Consider the following 25726-nt stretch of genomic DNA (forward strand, 5'->3'; position numbering starts at 1 on the left):
GCCCCCTGTAAAACCCTTTTTGAGATGTTCTAGCATCATATGTAGTATTTTATGACCAAATGACAACCCGCAAAAATAAACATGACTCTTTTACCTTTGTGGGGATCACAAGTCGAATCCAGTCTGTTTCAGATTATCCAATGACCATATTTGTCCACAAATGCGTATAATCCGTGAAATATAGATTGTTTACATCAGATTTCGCATGAATGTCTGGTAATACAATATAATGTATAATCTGAAGACTATTTAAATCGTAACATGTAAGGGTATATGAGCTTTCACTCCGTTAAACACATGAACCCGCCTTCAAAGTTTGTATTTAAAATAGGGAAGTAGTATAATAGATCATCCAAACAGCGCCGTCGAAAACGTGACATCCTTTAGAGAGGTTACCAATGGCTCGCTCGTTCCTCCATCAGCCAATGACTTCATGGAAAATATTGATAGACAAAACATGTAGCCAATTATATGAAGAATACAACTATATCTGTGTAACTTCTGTGTGTTTGGACTCATGCTGCGCTGCAAGAACTGACATACAGATGACGTCAAAGTACCGCGAGAGCGAGTCGAAATTAAACTACTCCGTAAGATTTCATGAAGAGCTCTCGCGGTACTTTGACGTCATCCGACTGCGGCGCCGCATAAAGTCAGTGACGCGGCTGACGTACGATGCGGCTGACTGTTATTTGTTCCGCCCCAGCTTCTTTTATTTCTCTTTTGTTTTGTGCGCCCGAGCTTTACAGTCTGGGGAGACGCAGGCTATAAGTTTGAAAAAAAACTTAGCAAACATGTCTGAGTAACAGGGCAGCGCGTCACTACAGTCACGTGACTTCACGCTCGAGCCGGAAGAGAAGACAATGCTGAATAAAGTCGTAATTCTGCTATTTTTGGACCAAACTGTATTTTCGATGCATCAACACAATCTTACTGACCCACTGATGTCACATGGACTACTTTGATGATGTTTTTATTAACTTTCTGGACATGGAAACCATACATAGATTTTCAATGAAGGGGAAAGCTCTCGGACTAAATCTAACGATAAACATCTTAAACTGTGTTCCGAAGATGAACGGAGGTCTTCCGAGTTTAGAACGACATAAGGGTGAGTCATTAATTACATTATTTTCATTTTTGGGCGAACTATCCTTATTTAGTAGTCACGCTGTTCCCTTTGGGGGCGGAGGCGAAAACACAAGCTTATACAGTATGTAAATATACACACAGACAATGACGCCCCCCGCTGCACGCTAGAATCTCCGGAAAAACAAGCCTATTTTAACCGCAAAATGTACGCTTTTAAATATACAAAAACTGCTATCTCAAACATGGAGAGGCTTCTTCGTGATCTCAACTAACAGATTCTGCAATAAAACGAAAATCACAAATTTCGAAAAAAAAACTTTGTTTCTCATTTTCTCGAAACTTGTGCAGCCGACTTGAGTCCCTGGTTTCCGTGACGGGTCACATATGCTAGAAGGAGTATTTAAAAGAACATCGGCGTCAACTGAAAGGCTTAAATATGCCTTTAAAATGAAAGTAAAGTTTGACGCGTTGCCATGGGAACAGCGTTTGAGATATAAAAAATCTCAACGCAATTTATCATCTACAATGTCTCGGCATCATGTTGACCACTTCTCGTCTCATTCGCATGAATCCTCTAGGAGGAGTATTTAAAAGTTCACCGCATGCATTTTTGAAACAATCCAAAATAGCCGACTTCCTGTTGGGCGGAGCTAAAATGTTTGAGTGCGAAAGTTGTTCGGGTCGATGAGATCTATATGCATACCAACTCTCGTACATGTGCGTACATGTTTGCTCGATCTGTGCCCCAATGTTTGTTTTTGCATTACAGGGGGCGCTACAGAGCTCCCTTGCCATGCCCATATTCCAGCCTTTGCATGAGCCTAGTGGCACGTGACTTTTACATCTGTGCCAAATTTCTGTTGTTTTCGAGCATGTTAAGGCACCCAAAGTGCCACCAAGAGGTTAAATATGCCTGAAAATGAAAGTAAAGTTTGACGTGTTGCCATGGGAACAGCGTTAGAGATATCAAAAATCCCTTCGCAATTTATCATCTACAATGTCTCAGCATCATGTTGACCACTTTTGGAGTCAATCGCATGAATATTCTAGAAGGAGTATTTAAAAGAACATTGCATGCAACTGTCAGGCTTAAATAAGCCTTTAAATTGAAAGTAAAGTCTGACGCATTGCCATGGGAACAGCGTTCAAGATATAAAAAATCCCTTCACAATTTCTCATCTACAATGTCTCGGCATCATGTTGACCACTTTTGGTGTCAATTGCATGATTATTCTAGAAGGAGTATTTAAAAGAACATCGGCATCAACTGAAAGGCTTAAATATGCCTTTAAAATGAAAGTAAAGTTTGACGCGTTGCCATGGGAACAACGTTTGAGATATCAAAAATTCCTTTGCAATTTATCATCTACAATGTCTCTGCATCATGTTGACAACTTCTGGTGTGAATCGCATTATTTCCCTAGAAGGAGTATTTAAAAGAATATTGCATGCAACTGTCAGGCTTAAATAAGCCTTTAAATTGAAAGTAAAGTCTGACGCATTGCCATGGGAACAGCGTTTGAGATATTCAATTCAATTCAATTCAATTTTATTTATATAGCGCTTTTCACAATTTGGTAATTGTATCAAAGCAGCTTTACATAATAGATGTAGTGAAAAGCACAGAAAATCGACAGATAGCATAACATAATACACGATAGCACAAGCAGCTAAATTTGCTGCGGCTATAAATCAACATTATAAGCAAACGTATTACTAATGTAACGTATAGAAGTTAAGCCCAAAAAGGCTGCCTCCCCGGGTTGAAAAACCCCCTAGGAGAAAAAAACCCCGGAATTTTTTCCGGGGAAGTAAAAAAAAAGTCCTAGGAGGAAAAAACCCTTGGGAGATATATATATATACACATTGAAACGGAAGGAGATTAAGCGGAGATTAAGCGGGTTCTGCCGGTGGTCTTTGGTCAGGCATCAGCTGGACATCACGTTGAAGAACAGCCAGTAGATCAGTGGTGTGCCGACTTTCACATTTACCGGAACTGGATCTGTTTGTCTTATTGTCCTCGTGATCGAGGACGAGACAGGGAGAGAGAAACAAAATCTTATTAGCGTAGGGGCCGTTCACATAAAAAGCAAGTGTTACACAGTAATGTGGATTTTAGTCAGCTCGGTTCCGGGCAGGCTAACTATTGCTGGTTAAGTGTATTACATATAGTTGATGATTTTAGAAACAGAGCTCGTTTGACTAAGGCCAGAGGCCCCACTGCCGTCGTTAATACTAACGTACAGTGGCAAGCGGTTCTGTATACTATTTTAAGGCCAGGGGAAAAGGCCAAAAATTGCAAACCGACCATATTTGGCAATTAAGACTCCATCGACAACCAATGCAAAGTTTCAGCATATTACTAAAGAGTATTAATGACATTTACCATGTTTTGGAATATCAAAAATTCCTTCGCAATTTATCATCTACAATGTCTCGGCATCATGTTGACCACTTCTGGTGTTAATCATATTATTTCCCTAGAAGGAGTATTTAAAAGAACATCGCATGCAACTGTCAGGATTAAATAAGCCTTTAAAATGAAAGTAAAATTTGACGCGTTGCCATAGGAAAAACGTTCGAGATATCAAAAATCCCTTCGCAATTTATCATCTACAATGTCTCAGCATCATGTTGACCACTTTTGGTGTCAATCGCATGAATATCCTAGAAGGAGTATTTAAAAGAACATCGGATGGAACTGTGAAAAAAATCCACCTTTGTGACTGACAAACTTCCTGGCGCCTCGTGGTGGCGCTATACCCGAGACTCACAATAGGCACATCGATGCGATCGGAATCTTCAGGGGAACAAACACCCCGCTTGGCATCGCAATAAGAAATTTTTTGCCTTAGATATTAGACACTTCCTGTTTCTCTGATTTCGCCATAAATTTGTCGCCTCGCCATGGCAGAACCGTTCAAGATATCAAAAATCCCTTCGCAATTTAGCAAGTCCAATGTCTCGACATCATGTTCACCACGTTTGGTGTCAATCCCATGAATCCACTAGGAGGAGTATTTAAAAGTTCAACGCATTCATTTTTTAAACAATCCAAAATAGCCGACTTCCTGTTGGGCGGAGCTTATATCTTAGAGTGCGAAAGTTGTTCGGGTCGATGAGATCTATATGCGTACCAACTCCCGTACATGTGCGTACATTTTTGCCCGATCTGTGCATCAATGTTATTTTTTGCATTACAGGGGGCGCTACAGAGCTCCCTTGCCACGCCCATATTCCAGCCTTTGCATGAGCCTAGTGGCACGTGACTTTGACATTTGTGCCAAATTTACGTTGTTTTTGAGCATGTTAAGGCACCCAAAGTGCACGCCAAAAGCTTAAATATGCCTGAAAATGAAAGTAAAGTTTGACGTGTTGCCATGGGAACAGCGTTCGAGATATCAAAAATCCCTTTGCAATTTATCATCTACAATGTCTCAGCATCGTGTTGACCGCTTTTGGTGTCAATCGCATGAAAATCCTAGGAGGAGTATTTAAAAGTTCACCATATGCAACTGTCAAGAAATCCACCTTTTGTGACTGCCACACTTCCTGGTGCCTGTTGGTGGCGCTATACCCGAAACTCAAAATAGGCACATTGATGCGATCGGAATCCTTGGCCGAACATACACACTGCGTTTCATCCAAATAAGACATTTTTTGCTTTAGATATTAGACACTTCCTGTTTCATTGAATTCGCCATAAATTTGTCGCCTCGTCATGGCAACACCGTTTGAGATATCAAAAATCCCTTCGCAATTTAGCAAGTCCAATGTCTCAGCATCATGTTCACCACGTGTGGTGTCAATCGTATGAATTCCCTAGGAGTAGTATTTAAAAGTTCATGACTGACACACTTCCTGGCGCCTGGTGGTGGCGCTATACCCGGGAGTCACAATAGGCACATCGATGCGATCGGAATCTTCAGACGAACAAACCCCCCGCATGGTATCACAAATAAGATATTTTTTGCCTTAGATATTAGACACTTCCTGTTTCTCTGATTTCGCCATAAATTTGTCGGCTCGCCATGGCAGAACCGTTCGAGATATCAAAAATCCCTTCGCAATTTAGCAAGTACAATGTCTCGGCATCATGATCACCACGTTTGGTGTCATTTGCATGAATCCCCTAGGAGGAGTATTTAAAAGTTCACCGCATGCATTTTTTAAACAATCTAAAATAGCTGACTTCCTGTTGGGCGGAGCTTAAATGTTAGAGGGCGAAAGTTGTTTGGGTTGATAAGAACTATATGCGTACCAACTCTCGTACATGTGCGTACATGCTTGCCCGATCTGTGCAACAATGTTTGTTTTTGCATCACAGGGGGCGCTACAGAGCTCCCTTGCCACGCCCGAGTTCCAGCCTTTGCCGAGTCCTAATGGCCGACGACTCTGACATCTCTGCCAATTTTCAAGAGTTTTTGAGTATGTTAAGGCCCCCAAATTGCCCCGAAATGTAAAAAAAAAAAACAATAAATCCAAGCAAAAACAATAGGGCTTCGCACCATTCGGTGCAGGCCATTCTGGCCTGCTCCTCGGTGCTCGGGCCCTAATAATAAATTTGAGCAAAAACAATAGGGCTTCGCACCTTTCGGTGCAGGCCATTCTGGCCTGCTCCTCGGTGCTCGGATTTATTGTTTTTTTTGTTTGTTTTTTTGTTTTTTACGTTTCGGGGCAATTTGGGGGCCTTAACATACTCAAAAACTCTTAAAAAAATTGGCAGAGATGTCAGAGTCGTCGGCCATTAGGACCCGGCAAAGGCTGGAACTTGGGCGTGGCAAAGGGATTTTTGATATCTTGAACGCTGTTCCCATGGCAACGCGTCAAACTTTACTTTCATTTTAAAGGCATATTTAAGCCTTACAGTTCCATGCGATGCTCTTTTAAATACTACTTCTAGGATTTTCATGCGATTGACTCCAGAAGTTGTCAACATGATGCTGAGGCATAGTAGATGATAAATTGCGAAGGGATTTTTGATATCTCGAACGCTGTTCCCATGGCAACGATGCAGAGTTTACTTTCATTGAAAAGGCATATTTAAGCCTTTCAGTTGACGAAGATTTTCTTTTAAATACTCCTTCTAGAATATTCATGAGATTGACACCAGAAGTGGTCAACATGATGCCGAGACATAGTAGATGATAAATTGCGAAGGGATTTTTTATATCTCGAACGCTGTTCCCATGGCAACGCGTCAAACTTTACTTTCATTTTAAAGGCTTATTTAAGCCTTTCAGTTGACGAAGATTTTCTTTTAAATACTCCTTCTAGAATATTCATGAGATTGACACCAGAAGTGGTCAACATGATGCCGAGACATAGTAGATGATAAATTGTGAAGGGAGTTTTGATATCTCGAACGCTGTTCCCATGGCAACGCCCCAAACTTTACTTTTATTTCAGGCATTTTTAGGGCTCTTGGCGTGCTTAGATTAACCTAAAAGTCGGCACAGACATCAGAGTTGTCGGCTGTTAAGTGTGCACAAACAGGTCAGACATAGGCGTGTCTCTGAAGTGGCTCACTAGTGCCCCCATTTGTCTAAAATGTGGGGTTTCTTTTACCTACAGTCCCCAAATGGCTCAGTAACAACATTAAATAGCCCACTGATATTTACCCACTTGATGCCCTTTCCCTCCATGCATCGTTTTCTCGGACGCACCGTGTAGCGGTAAAAAAACGTGCGAGGGCCCACCATTGCTGTTTGCAGCTATATTTTTTATTATTAGGGCCCGAGCACCGAGGAGCAGGCCAGAATGGCCTGCACCGAATGGTGCGAAGCCCTATTGTTTTTGCTCGGATTATTATTAGGGCTCGAGCACCGAGGAGCAGGCCAGAATGGCCTGCACCGAAAGGTGCGAAGCCCTATTGTTTTTGCTCGGATTATTATAAGGGCTCGAGCACCGAGGAGCAGGCCAGAATGGCCTGCACCGTAGGTGCGAAGCCCTATTGTTTTTGCTCGGATTATTATTAGGGCTCGAGCACTGAGGAGCAGGCCAGAATGGCCTGCACCGTAGGTGCGAAGCCCTATTGTTTTTGCTCGGATTATTATTAGGGCTCGAGCACCGAGGAGCAGGCCAGAATGGCCTGCACCGAAAGGTGCGAAGCCCTATTGTTTTTGCTCGGATTATTATAAGGGCTCGAGCACCGAGGAGCAGGCCAGAATGGCCTGGACCGAAAGGTGCGAAGCCCTATTGGTTTTGTTAGAATTTATTACTTTTTTTTTTTTTTTTTTTTTTTACACTTTTGGACTTTTTGGGTGCCTTAACATACTCGAAAACTCTTGAAATTTGGCACAGACGTCAGAGTCGTCCGTCATCGCAGAAATCCAAAGGCTGGAACATGGGCGTGGCACGGGGGCTCTGTAGCGCCCCCTGTAATGCAAAAAAAACATTGGTGCACAGATTGGACAAACATGTACCCACATGTACGGGAGTTGGTACGCATATAGATCTCATCGACCCGAACAACTTTCACCCTCTAACATTTAAGCTCCGCCCAACAGGAAGTCGGCTATTTTGGATTGTTTAAAAAATGCATGCAATGAACTTTTAAATACTCCTCCTAGGGGATTCATGCGAATGACACCAAATGTGGTGATCATGATGTCGAGACATTGTACTTGCTAAATTGCAAAGGGATTTTTGATATCTCGAACGGTTCTGCCATGGCGAGGCGACAAAGTTTTGGCGAAATCAGAGAAACAGGAAGTGTTTAATATCTAAGGTAAAAAATGTCTTATTGTGATGCCATGCAGGGTGTTTGTTCGTCTGAAGATTCCAATCGCATCGATGTGCCTATTGTGACTCCCGGGTATAGCGCCACCACCAGGCGCCAGGAAGTGTGTCAGTCACAAAGCTGGATTTTTTTTGACTGTTCCATGCTATGTTCTTTTAAATACTCCTTCTAGAAAAATCATGCAATTGACACCAAAAGTGGTCAACATGAAGCCGAGAGATTTTAGATGATAAATTGCGAAGGGATTTTTGATATCTCAAAGGCTGTTCCCATGGCAACGCGTCAAAGTTTACTTTCATTTTAAAGGCATATTTAAGCCTTTCAGTTGACGCCGATGTTCCTTTAAATACTCCTTCTAGGACATTCATGCGGTTAACACCAGAAGTAGTCAACATGATGCCGAGACATTGTAGATGACAAATTGCGAAGGGATTTTTGATATCTCGAACCCTGTTCCCATGGCAACGTGTCAAACTTTACTTTCATTTTTAAGGCATATTTAGGCCTTACAGTTGCATGCAGTGAACTTTTATATACTCCTTCCAGAATAATCATGCGATTGACACCAAAAGTGGTCAACATGATGCCGAGACATTGTAGATGATAAATTGCGAAGGGATTTTTGATATCTCGAATGCTGTTCCCAAAGCAATGCCGCAAACTATACTTTTATTTCTGGCATATTTAAGGCTCTTGACATGCTTAGATTAACCGAAAAATTGGCACACACATCAGATTTTTCGGTTGTTAAGTGTTCACAAAAAGGTCAGAAATAGGCGTGTCTCTTAAGTGGCTCACTAGTGCCCCCGTTTGTCTAAAATGTGGGGTTTCTTTTACCTACAGTCCCCAAATGGGTCAGTAACAACATTAAATAGCCCACTGATATTTACCCACTTGATGCCCTTGCCCACCGTGCATCGTTTTCTCGGACGCACCGTGTAGCGGTAAAAACACGTGCGAGGGCCCGCCATTGCTGCTTGCAGCTATATATATATATATATTTTTTTTTTTTTTTTTTTTTAACACTTTTGGACTTTTTGGGTGCCTTAACATACTCGAAAGCTCTTGAAATTTGGCACAGACGTCAGAGTCGTCCGTCATCGCAGAAATCCAAAGGCTGGAACACGGGCGTAGCACGGGGGCTCTATAGCGCCCCCTGTAATGCAAAAAAAAAACAATGATACACAGATCGGGGAAAAATGTACGCACATGTACGAGAATTGGTACGCATATAGATCTCATCGACCCGAACAACTTTCGCCCTCTAACATTTAAGCTCCGCCTAACAGGAAGTCGGCTATTTTGGATTGTTTAAAAAATGCATGCGTTGAACTTTTAAATACTCCTCCTAGGATTTTCATGCGATTGACTCCAGAAGTTGTCAACATGATGCTGAGACATTGTAGATGATAAATTGCGAAGGGATTTTTGATATCTCGAACGGTTCTGCCATGGCGAGGCGACAAATTTATGGCATATTCAGAGAAACAGGAAGTGTCTAATATCTAAAGCAAAAAATGTCTTATTGTGATGACACGCGGGGTGTTTGTTCGTCTGAAGATTCCAATCGCATCGATGTGCCTATTGTGAGTCTCGGGTATAGCACCACTACCAGGCGCCAGGAAGTGTGTCACTCACAAAGGTGGATTTTTTTGACAGTTCAATGCAATGTTTTTTTAAATACTCCTCCTAGGATTTTCATGCGATTGACACGAGAAGTGGTCAACAGGATGCCAAGACAAAGAGATTTTTTCACCAGATTTGATACGCTGATGTACGAGCAGAGTCTGAGGCCACACGAAAAAATTGGTATGCCTTCACCACTAGTTGGCCTTATAATTGGACAAAAGCTTTCATATCAAGCAAGCCCTATGGTCATACAACTATTTCTTTGCTGAACTAAAGTGTATAGTCAGGAAACTAGCTAAATGTAACGCAGTCATGCCCTGAGGTTGCATGCACACTTTTGTCATAGCGCCACCTAGTGGCTTGGAGATAGAAAATAGCAATTTTTGCCTAAAACTACTGCAACAACACAACTAAAATCATAAGTCATCATGGATTCTTCATTTCATGGCTTGGACTATAATCACTGGTGGATGTGAATCTACTCTCTAGCAACCAATGAGAATACCTAATCAACTGTTTTTGAAAGAGCTTTTTCTCTGCATCAGAACATCGTAGAGACATGGGGATGGTCTCTTTTGACTGATTTAACTTGTTGTAACATGTTGTGACCCATGTTATGCCACTGCAAACATCACTCACATGTCCTTCAGTGCTCTAATGTTCCATGATTGTCAATAACAGAAGGACGATTGCAGGAGACAAGAACATAGATTATTTTTGTTGATTACTTTTGCCTTTTTTTCTTTTGAAATCATGAGGTTTACCTAGGTTCTTCAGTATTCTTATCCAAACCCAATTTTACACCCTTCTGTGCCCTTTTCGGCTTGACCCCGGCATTGCTGCTTGCAGCTATATTTAGGGCTCGAGCACCGAGGAGCAGGCCAGAATGGCCTGCACCGTAGGTGCGAAGCCCTATTGTTTTTGCTCGGATTTATTATTTTTATTATTATTATTATTATTTTTTTTTTTTTTTTAACACTTTTGGACTTTTTGGGGGCCTTAACATACTCGAAAACTCTTGAAAATTGGCACAGACGTCAGAGTCGTCCGTCATCGCAGAAATCCAAAGGCTGGAACACGGGCGTGGCACAGGGGCTCTGTAGCGCCCCCTGTAATGCAAAAAAAAACATTGATGCACAGATCGGGCAAAAATGTACGCACATGTACGAGACTTGGTACGCTTATAGATCTCATCGACCCGAACAACTTTCGCCCTCTAACATTTAAGCTCCGCCCAACAGGAAGTCGGCTATTTTGGATTGTTTAAAAAATGCATGTGTTGAACTTTTATATACTCCTCCCAGGGGATTCATGCGATTGACACCAAACGTGGTGAACATGGTGTCGAGACATTGGACTTGCTAAATTGCGAAGGGATTTTTGATATCTCGAACGGTTCTGCCATGGCGAGGCGACAAATTTATGGCGACATCAGAGAAACAGGAAGTGTCTAATATCTAAGCCAAAAAATGTCTTATTGTGATGACACGCGGTGTGTTTGTTCATCTGAAGATTCCGATCGCATCGATGTGCCTATTGTGACTACCGGGTATAGCGCCACCACCAGGCACCAGGAAGTCTGTCAGTCACAAAGGTGGATTTTTTTTGACAGTTCCATGCGATGTTCTTTTAAATACTCCTCCTAGAATGTTTATGCGATTCACACCAAAAGTGGTCAACATGATGCCAAGACATTGTAGATGATAAATTGCGAAGGGATTTTTGATATCTCGAACGCTGTTCCCATGAAAACCTGTCAAACTTTACTTTCATTTTTAAGGCATATTTAAGCCTTACAGTTCCATGCGATGTTCTTTTAAATACTCCTTCTACGATTTTCATGCGATTGACACAAGAAGTGGTCAACATGATGCCGAGACATTGTAGATGATAAATTGCGAAGGGATTTTTGATATCTCTAACGCTGTTCCCATGGCAACCTGTCAAACTTTACTTTCATTTTTAAGGCATATTTAAACCTTACAGCTGCATGCGGTAAACTTTTAAATACTCCTCCTGAGGAAATATTGTGATTGACTCCAGAAGTGGTCAACATAATGCTGAGACATTGTAGATGATAAATTGCGAAGGGATTTTTGATATCTCAAACGCTGTTCCCATGGCAACGCGTCAAACTTTACTTTCATTTTAAAGGCTTATTTAAGCCTTTAAGTTGACGCCGATGTTCTATTAAATACTCCTTCTAGAATATTCATGAGATTGACACCAGAAGTGGTCAACATGATGCCGAGACATAGTAGATGATAAATTGCGAAGGGATTTTTGATATCTCGAACGCTGTTCCCATGGCAACGCCCCAAACGTACATTTATTTCAGGCATATTTAGGACTCTTGGCGTGCTTAGATTAACCTAAAAGTCGGCACACACATTAGAGTTGTCGGCTGTTAAGTGTGCACAAACAGGTCACACATAGGCGTGTCTCTTAAGTGGCTCACTAGCGCCCCCGTTTGTCTAAAATGTGGGGTTTCTTTTACCTACAGTCCCCAAATGGCTCAGTAACAACATTAAATGGCCCACTGAAATTTACCCACTTGACGCCCTTGCCCACCGTGCATCGTTTTCTCGGACGCACCGTGTAGCGGTAAAAAAACGTGCGAGGGCCCGCCATTGCTGCTTGCAGCTATATTTCTTTTTCTTCCGCCATTGCGTCTATGGCAGCCCATAGCAGCTTACATAGGAAAGTTATGAAATTTTGCACACTGATAAAGGACTGTCCAAAAAGTCTCCACAACAAATTTGGAGTCTTAATCTCTAACCCGCTAGCGCCACCAACAGTCCAAAGTTGCACTTATGTTTTTGCTTATAACTTCTGATCCATAAGTCCTATAAACAAAATTCTCGCTTCATCTGATTCCTTGGCTCAAGACGATTCGATTGGACCCTATGACATAATTTTCCGTCATGAAAAAATGTCCGCCATTTTGATTTATTCATAAAACCTACTTTTGCGAACTTGTCCTAGAGCTTTTGCCCAATTTCCACGAAATACGGTATGTAGCATCTGGAGACACTCTGGGCAAAAAGATATTAAAAGAATTTTGATAAACCATCCCGTTTTCGTATAGCGCGTCAACAAATTTTACGTAGAGAGCAAAAAAACAGGTTTTAGTGTGTATCTTCGCCAATCTTATGTCTATTGATGCCACACTTGGTAGTTGTGATGCCAGTGAGGATCTGAGGGGGCATGCAGGGTTTCGTCACAGCGCCACCTAGTGGTAAGACTTATGCTTTACATGCCAATAACTTTGGCTCCGATTGACGTATTTTCAGAGGACTGATTTCTTTGGAGTTCTGAATAGTTGCCGAGTACAACGATACCAAACATGCCAGAATTCGCCTTACGGTTCACCCTGGGCGGCAAAATAGCACTTAAAAAACATGCGCGAATATCTCCGCGAGCGTTATTCCGATTGACTCGAAAATGCCATAGGAAGAACAATGCATTACCTTCTGAACAAAAAACTCTATATTAAAATTTTCATCAGAAATGGCCGAAAATTGCAAAAAACGAAAAATTACCTTTACATTTTGTGTTTTTTACACATAAATGGTTATGACTTCGCCACGAAAAGAGATTTTTTCACCAGATTTGATACGCTGATGTATGAGCAGAGTCTGAGGCCACCCAAAAAAATTGGTATGCCTGAACCACTAGGTGGCCCTATAATTGAACATAATCTTTCATATCAAGCAAGCCCTATGGTCATACAACTATTTCTTTACTGAACTAAAGTGTATAGTCATGAAACTAGCCAGATGTAACGCAGTCATGACCTGAGGTTGCATGCACGATTCTGTCATAGTGCCACCTAGTGGTTGGGAGATATATTTGCCTAAAACTACTGCAACAACACATCTAAAACCATGAGTCATCATGGATTCTTCATTTCATATGGCTTGGACTATAATCACTGGTGGATGTGAATTTACTTTTTAGCAACCAATGAGAATACCTTAACAACCATTTTTGAAAGAGCTTTGTCTTGGCATCAGAACATCGTAGAGACATGGGGATGGTCTCTTTTGACTGATTTAACTTGTTGTAACATGTTATGACATGTTGTGTTTTATGCCACTGCAAACATCACTCACATGTTCTTCAGTGCTCTAATGTTCCATGATTGTCAATAACAACAGGACGATTGCAGTAGACAAGAACATAGATTATTTTTGTTGATGACTTTTGCGTTTTTTTGCCATGGCGAGTCTACAAATTTATGGCGAATTCAGAGAAACAGGAAGTGTCTAATATCTAAGGCAAAAAATATCTTATTGTGATGACACGCGTCTGAAGATTAGCATTCCGATCGCATCGATGTGCCCATTGTGACTCCCGGGTATAGCGCCACCACCAGGCGCCAGGAAGTGTGTCAGTCACAAAGGTGGATTTTTTTGACAGTTCCATGCGATGTTCTTTTAAATACTCCTCCTAGAATGTTTATGCGATTGACACCAAAAGTGGTCAACATGATGCCAAGACATTGTAGATGATAAATTGCGAAGGGATTTTTGATATCTCAAACGCTGTTCCCATGACAACCTGTCAAACTTTACTTTCATTTTTAAGGCATATTTAAACCTTACAGCTGCATGCGGTAAACTTTTAAATACTCCTCCTGAGGAAATAATGTGATTGACTCCGGAAGTGGTCAACATAATGCTGAGACATTGTAGATGATAAATTGCGAAGGGATTTTTGATATCTCGAACGCTGTTCCCATGGCAATGCGTCAAACTTTACTTTCATTTTAAAGGCTTATTTTAGCCTTTCAATTGACGCCGATGTTCTTTTAAATACTCCTTCTAGAATATTCATAAGATTGACACCAAAAGTGGTCAACATGATGCCGAGACATAGTAGATGAAAAATTGCGAAGGGATTTTAGATATCTCGAACGCTGTTCCCATGGCAATGCGTCAAACTTTACTTTCATTTTAAAGGCTTATTTTAGCCTTTCAGTTGACGCCGATGTTCTTTTAAAGGGACACAAGGCAGCATTTTTATGTTAATAAATCATCTTCGTAAGTCGGTATATGGTTAAATGACTCATTACATGACGAATGAAGACTCTCTCGCCCGCCCCTACCGTCTGTAGGAAGAATACCCCACTTGCAAGTTCGCTGTATCCGACCCGGTGTCCTTCAGTCTCGTATAGTCTTAGATATAGAACGCATTTACTCCCAGACACTAGGGGGAGCTAGTAGACAAATAATACTCAGACTTGCCTTGTGTGCCTTTAAATACTCCTTCTAGAATATTCATGAGATTGACACCAAAAGCGGTCAACATGATGCCGAGACATAGTAGATGATAAATTGCGAAGGGATTATGATATCTCGAACGCTGTTCCCAAGGCAACGCGTCAAACTTTTTACTTTCATTTTAAAGGCTTATTTAAGCCTGACAGTTGCATGCAATGTTCTTTTAAATACTCCTTCTAGGATATTCATGCGGTTAACACCAGAAGTTGTCAACATGATGCCGAGACATTGTAGATGATAAATTGCGAAGGGATTTTTTATATCTCGAACGCTGTTCCCATGGCAACGCGTCAAACTTTACTTTCATTTTAAAGGCTTATTTAAGCCTTTAAGTTGACGCCGATGTTCTTTTAAATACTCCTTCTAGAATATTCATGAGATTGACACCAGAAGTGGTCAACATGATGCCGAGACATTGTAGATGAGAAATTGTGAAGGGATTTTTTATATCTTGAACGCTGTTCCCATGGCAACGCCCCAAACTTTACTTTTATTTCAGGCATATTTAGGACTCTTGGCGTGCTTAGATTAACCTAAACGTTGGCACACACATCAGAGTTGTCGGCTGTTCAGAGTGGACAAATAGGTCAGACAAAAGCGTGTCTCTTAAGTGGCTCACTAGCGCCCCCGTTTGTCTAAAATGTGGGGTTTTTCTTTTACCTACAGTCCCCAAATGGGTCAGTAACAACATGAAATAGCCCACTGATGTTTAGCTACTTGATGCCCTTGCCCACCGTGCATCGTTTTCTCGGACGCATCGTGTAGCGGTTAAAAAAACGTGCGAGGGCCCGCCATTGCTGCTTGCAGCTATATTTTTATTTTATTTTTTTCAACACTTGACCCATTTTGGGAGCCTTAACATACTCGAAAACTCTTGGAATTTGGCACACACGTCAGAGTCGCGTGCCACTAGGCTCATGCAAAGGCTGGAACACGGGCGTGGCACAGGGGCTCTGTAGCGCCCCCTGTAATGCAAAAACAAACATTGATGCACAGATCGGGCAAAAATGTATGCACATGTACGAGAATTGGTACGCATATAGATCTCATCGACCCGGACAACCTTCGCCCTCTAACATTTAAGCTCCGCCCAACAGGGAGTCGCCTATATTGGATTGTTTCAAAAATGCATGCGTTGAACTTTTAAATACTCCTCCTAGGGGATGCATGCGATTGACACCAAAAGTGGTGAACATGATGTCGAGACATTGGACTTGCTAAATTGCGAAGGAATTTTTGATATCTCGAACGGTTCTGCCATGGCGAGGCGACAAATTTATGGCGAAATCAGAGAAACAGGAAGTGTCTAATATCAAAAGTAAAAAAATTCTTATTGTGATGCCAAGCGGGGCATTTGTTCGTCTGAAGATTCCGATCGCATCGATGTGCCTATTGTGACTCCCGGGTATAGCGCCACCACCAGGCGTCAGGAAGTATGTGAGTCACAAAGGTGGATTTTTTGACAGTTTCATCCCATGTTCTTTTAAATACTCCTTCTAGGATATTCATGCGATTGACATCAAAAGTGGTCAACATGATGCTGAGACATTGTAGATGATAAATTGCGAAGGGATTTTTGATATCTCAAACGCTGTTCCCATGGCAACGCGTCAAACTTTACTTTAATTTTAAAGGCATATCTAACCCTTTCAGTTGCATGCAGTGAACTTTTAAATACTCCTTCTAGGATATTCATGCAATTGACACCAAACGTGGTGATCATGATGCTGAGACATTGTAGATGATATATTGCGAAGGGATTTTTGATAACTCAAACGTTGTTCCCATGGCAACGTGTCAAACGTTGCTCTTATTTCAGGCATATTTAGGGCTCTTGGCTTAGATTAACCTAAAAATCAGAGTTGTCGGCTGTTAAGAGTGGACACAAAGGTCAGACAAAGGCGTGTCTCTTTAGTGACTCACTAGCGCCCCTGCTTGTCTAAAATGTGGGGTTTCTTTTACCTACACTCTTCAAATGGGTCAGCAACAACATTAAATAGTCCACCGATATTTACCCACTTGATGCACTTGCACACCGTGCATCGTTTTCTAGGAGGCACTGTGTAGCGGTAAAAAAACGTGCGAGGGCCCGCCATTGCTGCTTGCAGCTATATTTATTATTTTTCTCCGAATTCAGCGTGACTTTAGAGGGCCTAAACATGCTCGAAAACTCATGAAACTTTACACGGATGTCAATAGTGGTAAATATTTACATGTGGTATAGGTTTTGGAATTAGGCGTCGGAAAATAGCTCTATAGCGCCACCTACAAATTTTCAACAAAGCAGCCCTCGGACTGTGTTTGACGTACAATTACGAAATTCGGTACGCTTCTGTAGCATGACAAGACCTACAAAAAAGTATCTTGGAGCGAAGCCTTAAAACAAACAGGAAGTCAGCTATTCAGAGTTATTTTTTTTATTTGGGCGCAGTTTTTGTCATTTCCAGGCGTCATACTTTATCTAACTCCTCCTACAGTTTTCGTCAGATCATCTTCATATTTGGTGAGTGTCATCTTACGGCCTCTGTGATGCTAAATTGCAAAGCATTTGACTCAACATGAAAATTTGTGTTTGTTCTGGCCCGACAAATTTTGATGTTTTCGCATGAAACAGAAAGTTGCTTGAACTCACCCATGCAGTGTCCGATTTGTCCCAAATTTCACATCATTGCTAAGAGTCCTGACCTGAACACATCTACATACCCATTTTCATTTATAATCATAGCGCCACCAGCTGGCAACTTGAAGGGGCAATGATTATGCAATGTCAGATCTGTCCCAAACTTCACATGATTGATAAGAGTCCTGACCTGAACACATCTACATGTCAATAGTCACTTATGTTTATAGCGCCACCAGCTGGCAACAGGAAGTGACATGTTGACAATGATTATGCAATGTCCAATCTGTCCCAAATTTTACTTAATTGACAAGAGTCCTGGCTGAACACATTTACATGCCAGTAGTCACTTATGGTCATAGCGCCACCAGCTGGCAACAGGAAGTGACATGTTTACAATTATTATGCAATGTCAGATCTGTCCCAAACTTCACATGATTGATAAGAGTCCTGGACTGAACACATCTACATGTCAATAGCCACTTATGGTCATAGAGCCACCAGCTGGCAACAGGAAGTGACATGTTTAAAATGATTATGCAATGTCCAATCTGTCACAAATTTTATTTAATTGACAGGAGTCCTGGACTGAACACATCTACATGCCAATAGTCACTTACGGCCATAGCACCACCAGCTGGCAACAAGAAGTGACATGTTTACAATGATTATTCAATGTCAGATCTGCCCTACATTTTACATTATCATTAAGAGTCCAGGACTGAACACATCTACGTGCCAATATTTACATATAGTCTCTCTCACTCGCACTCACTCTCTCACTCACACACTCACTCTCACACTCACCCACTCACTCACTCTCTCTCTCTCTCTTACACGTTGCTACCTCACTGTAATTTGTAATTAGCAACAGGAACTGTGGCACATTATACTACACTTTGAAATGGTTCACCTATGTTTACATGCTTAAATGCCTATTTTCTACTGTTCCCTTTAATACTTATGCCATGGCGTGGCGGTGTCATGTGTGCGAGGGCCCTTCCATCACTGCTTGCAGTTTTAATTTTGTGTTTTTTCTTTACAATAATGTTCATTAGTTAACATTAGTTAACTACATTAGTTAACATGAACTAATGATGAACTGCACTAATACAGCATTTATTAATCTTTATTAATGTTAATTTCAACAATTACTAATACTTTATTAAAATGTGGTTAACGTTAGTTAATGCACTGTGAACTAACATGAACAAACAATAAACAGCTTTATTTCTATTAACTAACATTAACAAAGATTTATAAATACTGTAACAAATGTATTGCTCATGGTTTGTTCATATTAATTAATACATTAACTAATGTTAACTAATGAACATTATTATAAAGTATTACCTTCTTTACAATTGGAGTGGATTTTGACTGCATGAAAACGAGTAAATGATGACAAATTTTCATTTAACAACAGAATCTGTATTGAATTGAGTGAAATGTAAAATGTATTTGCTTAAACTCACGTGTGGCCAGTACACCATGTACCCGGTAACCCAGTACAATAGCAGCTCTCTGCAGGTTGAGTCTGTTGAGCAGGGCGGCAGTGGTCTGTGCCGGCAGTCGCTCTCCTGGCCCTGCCTCTACAAAATACACCAGCTCCAGTGGAAAGTCCAGCCCATCCAGACGAGATGCCTGCACAATCTGTAACACAACAGAATCAAGATCCATTTACAACATAGTACGTGAAGGAGCAACATGCAAAATATGAATATGTATTTTTACGTGTACCTGTACACTGTTGTTGCCAATACTGGCAGCTCTTCTCCAGCGTCGATTACCAACTCCTATTCCAAGTCCTTCCCCAACCAGCAGGGCTAATCGCCTTTCCATCCTGGCCTGGAAAGTCCTTTCATTCACACGTTGGTCCAATACACCCAATAACACTAGATAACAAACACAACAGAAAGGAATTATTATTAAAAAGGGAACAAAAAACAACCTGATTGAAAGCAGTTGTTGAATGTGAATGATACTGTTAGGAACTACACAACACAGGAATCCCAGTGCAGAGGTTCTTTTTAATATGAGAGAGAGGTATGTATAGGAGACAAACACTCAATGACTTCAGATGATATGTGAAATATGTATAAGAGAAAAACACTCAATGACTTCAGATGATATCCTTTCGTAGGTCTCAAGTGTGGGAAACACAGCAGGGCTGTCGGACATCCACAAAAATCCGTAGACACCTTGGTGTAATCCAGACGGGGCACAGAGAGAGCTTCCTGGCGGGGCACAGAGAGAGAGAGATGCGGTGAGTCTTCAGCAGAATTACGCGCAGAACAGCGCACTGCGGCAATCAGAGTCTTCAGCAGAATTACGCGCAGGACAGCGCACTGCGGCAGTCAGAGTCTTCAGCAGAATTACGCGCTGGACAGCGCACTGCGGCTGGACAGCGCAAGGTGTTGAATAGCGCTCGGAGAGTCCACTGACTGAGAGTACACAAAAACTTGACAGTAGCCACACCAGTCGGGAGACTGACAGCGGGGTGGGGAATCTAAAGGGGCAAAGGCAGCAGAGAGCACGGTGAATAATCCAAAATATTAAACTAGACACGACAAGAACTAGACAGAGCTAGCGGGCATGAACACACTAAGACGAACTTGCAAGGAACAGAGGAAACGAGGGGAATTTAAATCAAACCGGATTGGGCAAATAATAGAATTCAGGTGTGTGACGCCGGTGAGAAGAGTCGGAGATAATGAGATCACCAGGTGGGAGGCGCGCACGTGTGGAGCTGTCAAAACACAACACAGTGAAACAAAGACAAAGCGGCCGAAGAGACCGAATTCATGACAGGACCCCCCCCCACGACCGCCACCGGGCGGTCCATGAGGAAGCTCACCCCGTCGCCGGCGGAGATCCTCTATCAGCCCAGGGTCCAGGATGTCCTGGCCCGGTACCCAACACCTCTCCTCCGGACCATAGCCCTCCCAGTCTACGAGATATTGAAATCCCCTACCCCGGCGACGCACATCTAGTAGGGACTTAACTGTATAAACGGGAGCGCCATCTACAAGCTGAGGGGTGGGAGGGGAGGGGGCAGAGGGAACAGGGTTAAGGTGGGAAAAATGAACCGGTTTAAGCTTGGAAACATGGAAAACCGGGTGAACCCGACCGAGTGCTGGGGGCAATCTGAGCCGAACCGTCACGGGATTAATAACCTTTACTATGCTGTATGGCCCAAGGAATCGTGGAGCCAGCTTGCGAGAGGGCTCACGGAGATGTAAATCCTTGGACGAAAGCCATACTTTCTGCCCACAGATAAAACAGGGCGCGGGTCTATGGTGACGGTCGGTCGCGGCTTTGGTTCGTCTGGAAACCTGACGTAATGTAAATCTAGCTTTCCTCCAGGTGCGTTTGCAACGACGGACGAAGGCCAGCGCAGACGGAACCACCGTATCAGGTTCTTGGGACGGGAATAAAGGAGGCTGAAACCCCATGGACGCCTCAAATGGGGACATATTCAGGGAAGACACGGGGAGAGAATTATGGGCGTATTCGACCCAGGGTAGCTGTTGGCACCAGGAGCTCGGATATTGCGATGTCAGACAGCGGAGAGCTCTACCTAAATCTTGGTTAGCCCGTTCACATTGCCCGTTGGTCTGCGGGTGATACCCCGAAGATAAGCTGGCTGTGGAGCCAATTTGTTTACAGAATTCCTGCCAGAAACGAGAAATAAACTGAGGACCCCTATCTGAAACTACGTCTGTGGGCAGACCATGTAAGCGAAAGACGTGTTCGATCATCACCTGGGCTGTTTCCTTGGCAGAGGGAAGCATGGGCAAAGGGACAAATTGAGCTGCCTTGGAGAAGCGGTCAACAATGGTCAAAACAACAGTGTTTCCCTTAGAACTAGGCAAATTGGTCACAAAATCGATGGCGATATGAGACCAAGGGCAAGAGGGGATGGGTAAAGGTTTAAGCAGACCAATAGGGGCTTGATGAGAGGCCTTATTACGTGCACAAACCTGACAGGCTAACACAAACTGTCTGACATCGGGACCCATAGAGGGCCACCAGAAACGCTGACTTACGGTAGCCAGCGTTCTCCGAACCTCCGGATGGCAGACAAACTTGGACTCGTGACCCCACCAGATGACCTCGGAGCGAAGAGAATCCGGAACCCACAATCGACCCGCTGGGCACCCATCTGGCACTTCCCCCTCCGGCCGGCCCGTCTCACCCGTTGTTCTATTTCCCAGCGTAGGGCACCCACCACCCGCCCCTCCGGGAGGATGGTTTCGTCCCCAGCGGAATCGGGGCTTTCGAACAAACGAGAGAGAGCATCGGGCTTCGTATTCTTTGAACCGGGCCGGTACGAGAGGGTGAAGTTAAATCGGTCAAAGAAGAGTGCCCAACGAGCCTGACGAGAAGATAACCTCCTGGCTGAACGGATGTATTCAAGATTTTTATGATCCGTCCAGACCAGGAAGGGCTCCGAGGTCCCCTCTAACCAGTGACGCCACTCACCCAAAGCCAGTCTGACCGCCAGCAGCTCCCGATTACCTATGTCATAATCTCGCTCTGCTGGGTTTAACCGATGGGAGAAAAAGGCGCAGGGATGCACCTTGCCATCCTTAGCAGACCGCTGAGACAAAACGGCGCCTAACCCGACATCCGAAGCATCCACCTCCACAATAAATTGAGCAGCAGGATCTGGAAAAGAGAGAACAGGAGCAGAGATAAACCGGGACTTTAAATTATCAAAGGCCTCCTGAGCACTAGAATTCCAGACAAACCTCTCCTTAGTGGAGGTGAGAGCAGTAAGAGGCTGAGCAACCTGACCGTAATTCCTGATAAATCGCCTGTAAAAATTGGCGAAACCCAGAAACCTTAATAAATCCTTGCGGGACTCGGGGACTGGCCATTCGGCAACCGCTTTAATCTTGGCTGGGTCGGGACGTATCTCACCTGCGGCAACAACAAAACCCAAGAACGAAACTGACTTACGATGGAACTCGCACTTCTCCGCCTTGACATAAAGCTTATTCTCTAACAACCGGCGTAAGACTCGGTGGACATGCTGAGTGTGTTCCTGCATGGAGGGAGAAAAGATGAGAATATCATCTATGTACACAAAGACAAACTTGTTAATCATGTCTCTCAGCACATCATTGACCAGAGTTTGGAAGACAGAGGGAGCGTTACAAAACCCGAACGGCAAAACGCAGTACTCAAAGTGTCCAGTAGGGGTGTTAAATGCTGTCTTCCACTCATCTCCCTCTCTTATTCGCACAAGATGATAGGCATTGCGTAAATCTAGCTTAGTAAAGACCTGGGCTCCCTGCAGAAGCTCAAAAGCAGTAGACATTAAAGGAAGGGGGTACCTATTCTTAACAGTAATGTCATTCAAACCCCTATAGTCAATACAAGGGCGCAGGGAGCCGTCCTTCTTTTCAACAAAGAAAAACCCCGCCCCTGCGGGCGAGGTGGAGGGACGGATGAGACCGGCACGCAGGGCATCATTAATATACTGGTCCATAGCCTCTCTCTCAGGACCCGATAAAGAATAAAGTCTACCCTTAGGCGGAGAAGTGCCGGGGAGGAGATCAATAGCACAATCGTATGGCCGGTGGCGAGGAAGGGAGGTGGCCCGGGTTTAACTAAACACCTTAGCGATAGCCGCATACTCCGCCGGGACCCCGGTCAAATCGACCGCCGGAACCTGAGGATGAGAGAGAACAGAACCAGAAAAGCCAGAACCAAGACAAGACACATGACAAGACTGAGATCAAGACAAAAACACATTACGTTGCCAATCAACGTGAGGATTGTGCTGCGCCAACCATGCATGCCCCAAAATAATAGGAGAGAGAGAGGCATGTAGGAGGTACAACACAATCTCTTCACGATGATTACCAGACACAGAAAGACTCACAGGAGAGGTGCAATGTGTAATTCGTGCCATCTGCTGCCCCTTAAGGGACCAGACATCCAAAGGGGATTGGAGAGGGACAACCGGAACACCCCAGGCGCGAACCAGAGCTTCATCAATAAAGTTGCCCTTCGCTCCAGAGTCGAGAAGGGCAGTGGACGGATGATCACGCCCAGTGAAGGACAACATGACGGGAGTTGGGTACTTGAGACAGGAGAGAGTTTAGAAGTAGTGGCACCCACCAGGACTCCTGGACTCACTGAAGGGCGGCGGCCTTTTAACGGGCAAGTCTTCGCAAGATGTCCGGGCTTCCCGCAATACAAACACAGAGCCTTCTGTAAGCGCCTTTCTCTCTCTCTCTGTGACAGGCGCATGCGCCCCAGCTGCATGGTCTCTGGCTCGGCAGATGGTAAAGGTGAAGAAGAGGGGGAAGAGGTGGTCTCGTCTGAAAACGAGTCATAAAATGGTCATATCCGGTTTGTGACGTCACGCTGAACAGATCGTGCATCGTAGCTCCGTCGAGTTCATCATCTAAAAGCTTTTTTTTTACCATCTTATTCCTATTTATATAATATAACTTATTAGTTTTACATAGGAATACTTTACCGTGACGATTATTGAGCAGTACTACCACGTGAAACTATTTATCACTAATAAACACCCAGTGTTGTTAGCATATAGCTCGCTAGCATCCACACGGTGGAGGCTGAAGCTAGCATTTTCCGATCTAATGGCGGATTCATCTGATATATGCTTTTCTGACCTATCCTCACCTGAGCGGGAAGCTGTGGAGGAGTTGTTTCCCGGTTTTAGCAGATCCAAGGCGAGGTACAGCGCCCACTTCACCCTGCCTTCCGACGTCCACAAGCGAGCAACAAACATGCATTCCACGCGATGCAGCTTCACGGACCGTGAACGACATGAAAGCGATCGGGAAGCTGTGGAGGAACCGCTGCCCGGCCTTCGCAGATTCAGCAAGCCAAACATCACCCTGACCCCAGACGTTCGCAGGCGACCGAGGCATGTCACAACCGAACACCCCACGCGATGCAGCTCCGGGGACCGCGTCCGGGTAAACGAAGACGCCATCGCCCGGCATGAAAGCGGTAAGACTCCGCTTGTTATTGTAACATGTACTACTTGCCACATGTATAGTTTAGCTTCTGCTGTTAGCATAGAGGGGTTTACATGCACTAAGTGTATTGAAGTATTAAGGTTAACTGAGAAGGTTGCTGAACTAGAATCGCGCATCCGAACGCTAGTTGAGGATAGCAAAACCGCTAATGTTACTGTCGCAAATAATCTATCGAGCGAAAAGACTAATGGCTCGGTTCCGACATCAGATGCTAATATAAATATTACAAATACTGTATCGAGCGCGCATAGTGTTTATCACAATAACCATGGCTCGGTTCCGTCATCAGAGTCAAGTCGGCGGTCAAACTGGGTGACTGTTAGGCGGCATAGTCATATAAGGCGTCCTTCTAAGACCCATAACGTAACGACAATTTCTAACAGATTCGATCCCCTAAGGAGTATACCAGCTGAAACACCTTTTAAAAGTGCCCTGGTCATTGGAGATTCTATACTCAGGAACACTAACATTGAGGCACCAAACACCATAGTCGACTGTATACCGGGAGCCAGAACGTCTGACATTAGATCCAAACTTAAAGTGCTGGCTAATGCTAAGCGGAAGTTTTCTAAGATTGTTATTCACGCCGGCACGAATGACACTAGGCTCCGCCAGTCGGAAATCACCAAAGATAATATTAACTCTTTCCCCGCCATTGACGAGATATCTCGTCAATTAAGAGAAAACGCTTCCCCGCCAATGACGAGATTTTCCGTCTTTCCGCAATACCGCTATTATCCACCAGGTGGCGCACTTCCGAACTTTTTAAAACCGGAAGTATTGCCCTATGGCAAGCTGCTGCATGTCCGTGTCTGTTTTAAAGATCGCTCTGAATGGGATCTCTATGAAAAGTCCGTCACAAAAATGGAATTATCTCTGCTTTTTGCTCAAAATATGATATTTTTGCAAAAACCTACCCATATTCAAAAGCTGATTGCAAAAGAACCACTAAAGGTAGGATGAAACGTTTTTTTTTTGTTTGAAAGCAGAGGGTCTGTTCTTTCATTTGGTATATTGTATGTTTATATATTTAAAGAAGAACATTTTCTGGAAGGCATTAAACTTTGGTGAAAATCATGAAAAACGCTGGCGCTGGCTGGCAACTTTTTTTAAAAACGCTGGCGGTGAAAGAGTTAAGGAGATGTGTGAAATTGCAAAAACAATGTCAGACAATGTAATATGCTCTGGTCCCCTCCCCGCCTACCGGGGAGATGAAACACATAGTAGATTAGTGTCTCTCAATGGATGGATGTCAAAGTGGTGCCCTCAGCATAACGTAGGGTTTATAGACAATTGGAAGCATTTCTGGGGAAGACCATTTCTCCTAACCCGA

At 43.4% G+C, this 25726-nt stretch overlaps 1 protein-coding gene across 4 annotated transcripts in view; it reads right to left on the reverse strand.

The window, feature by feature from the left end:
• The window catches only part of LOC135747107 (UPF0606 protein KIAA1549), a 254948-nt gene that overhangs the window by 56357 nt on the left and 172865 nt on the right, over positions 1-25726 (reverse strand). For all 4 annotated transcript variants that reach the window (XM_065265768.1, XM_065265767.1, XM_065265770.1 and 1 more), the window contains 2 exons: positions 19109-19263; positions 18844-19021 (listed from right to left, as the gene is read on the reverse strand). In XM_065265768.1, the coding sequence (XP_065121840.1) occupies positions 18844-19021; positions 19109-19263 (333 nt within the window). The remainder of the gene's footprint in view (positions 1-18843; positions 19022-19108; positions 19264-25726) is intronic.

The sequence above is a fragment of the Paramisgurnus dabryanus genome, chromosome 1 (assembly GCF_030506205.2).
Source record: "Paramisgurnus dabryanus chromosome 1, PD_genome_1.1, whole genome shotgun sequence".
Taxonomy (NCBI): Eukaryota; Metazoa; Chordata; class Actinopteri; order Cypriniformes; family Cobitidae; genus Paramisgurnus; species Paramisgurnus dabryanus.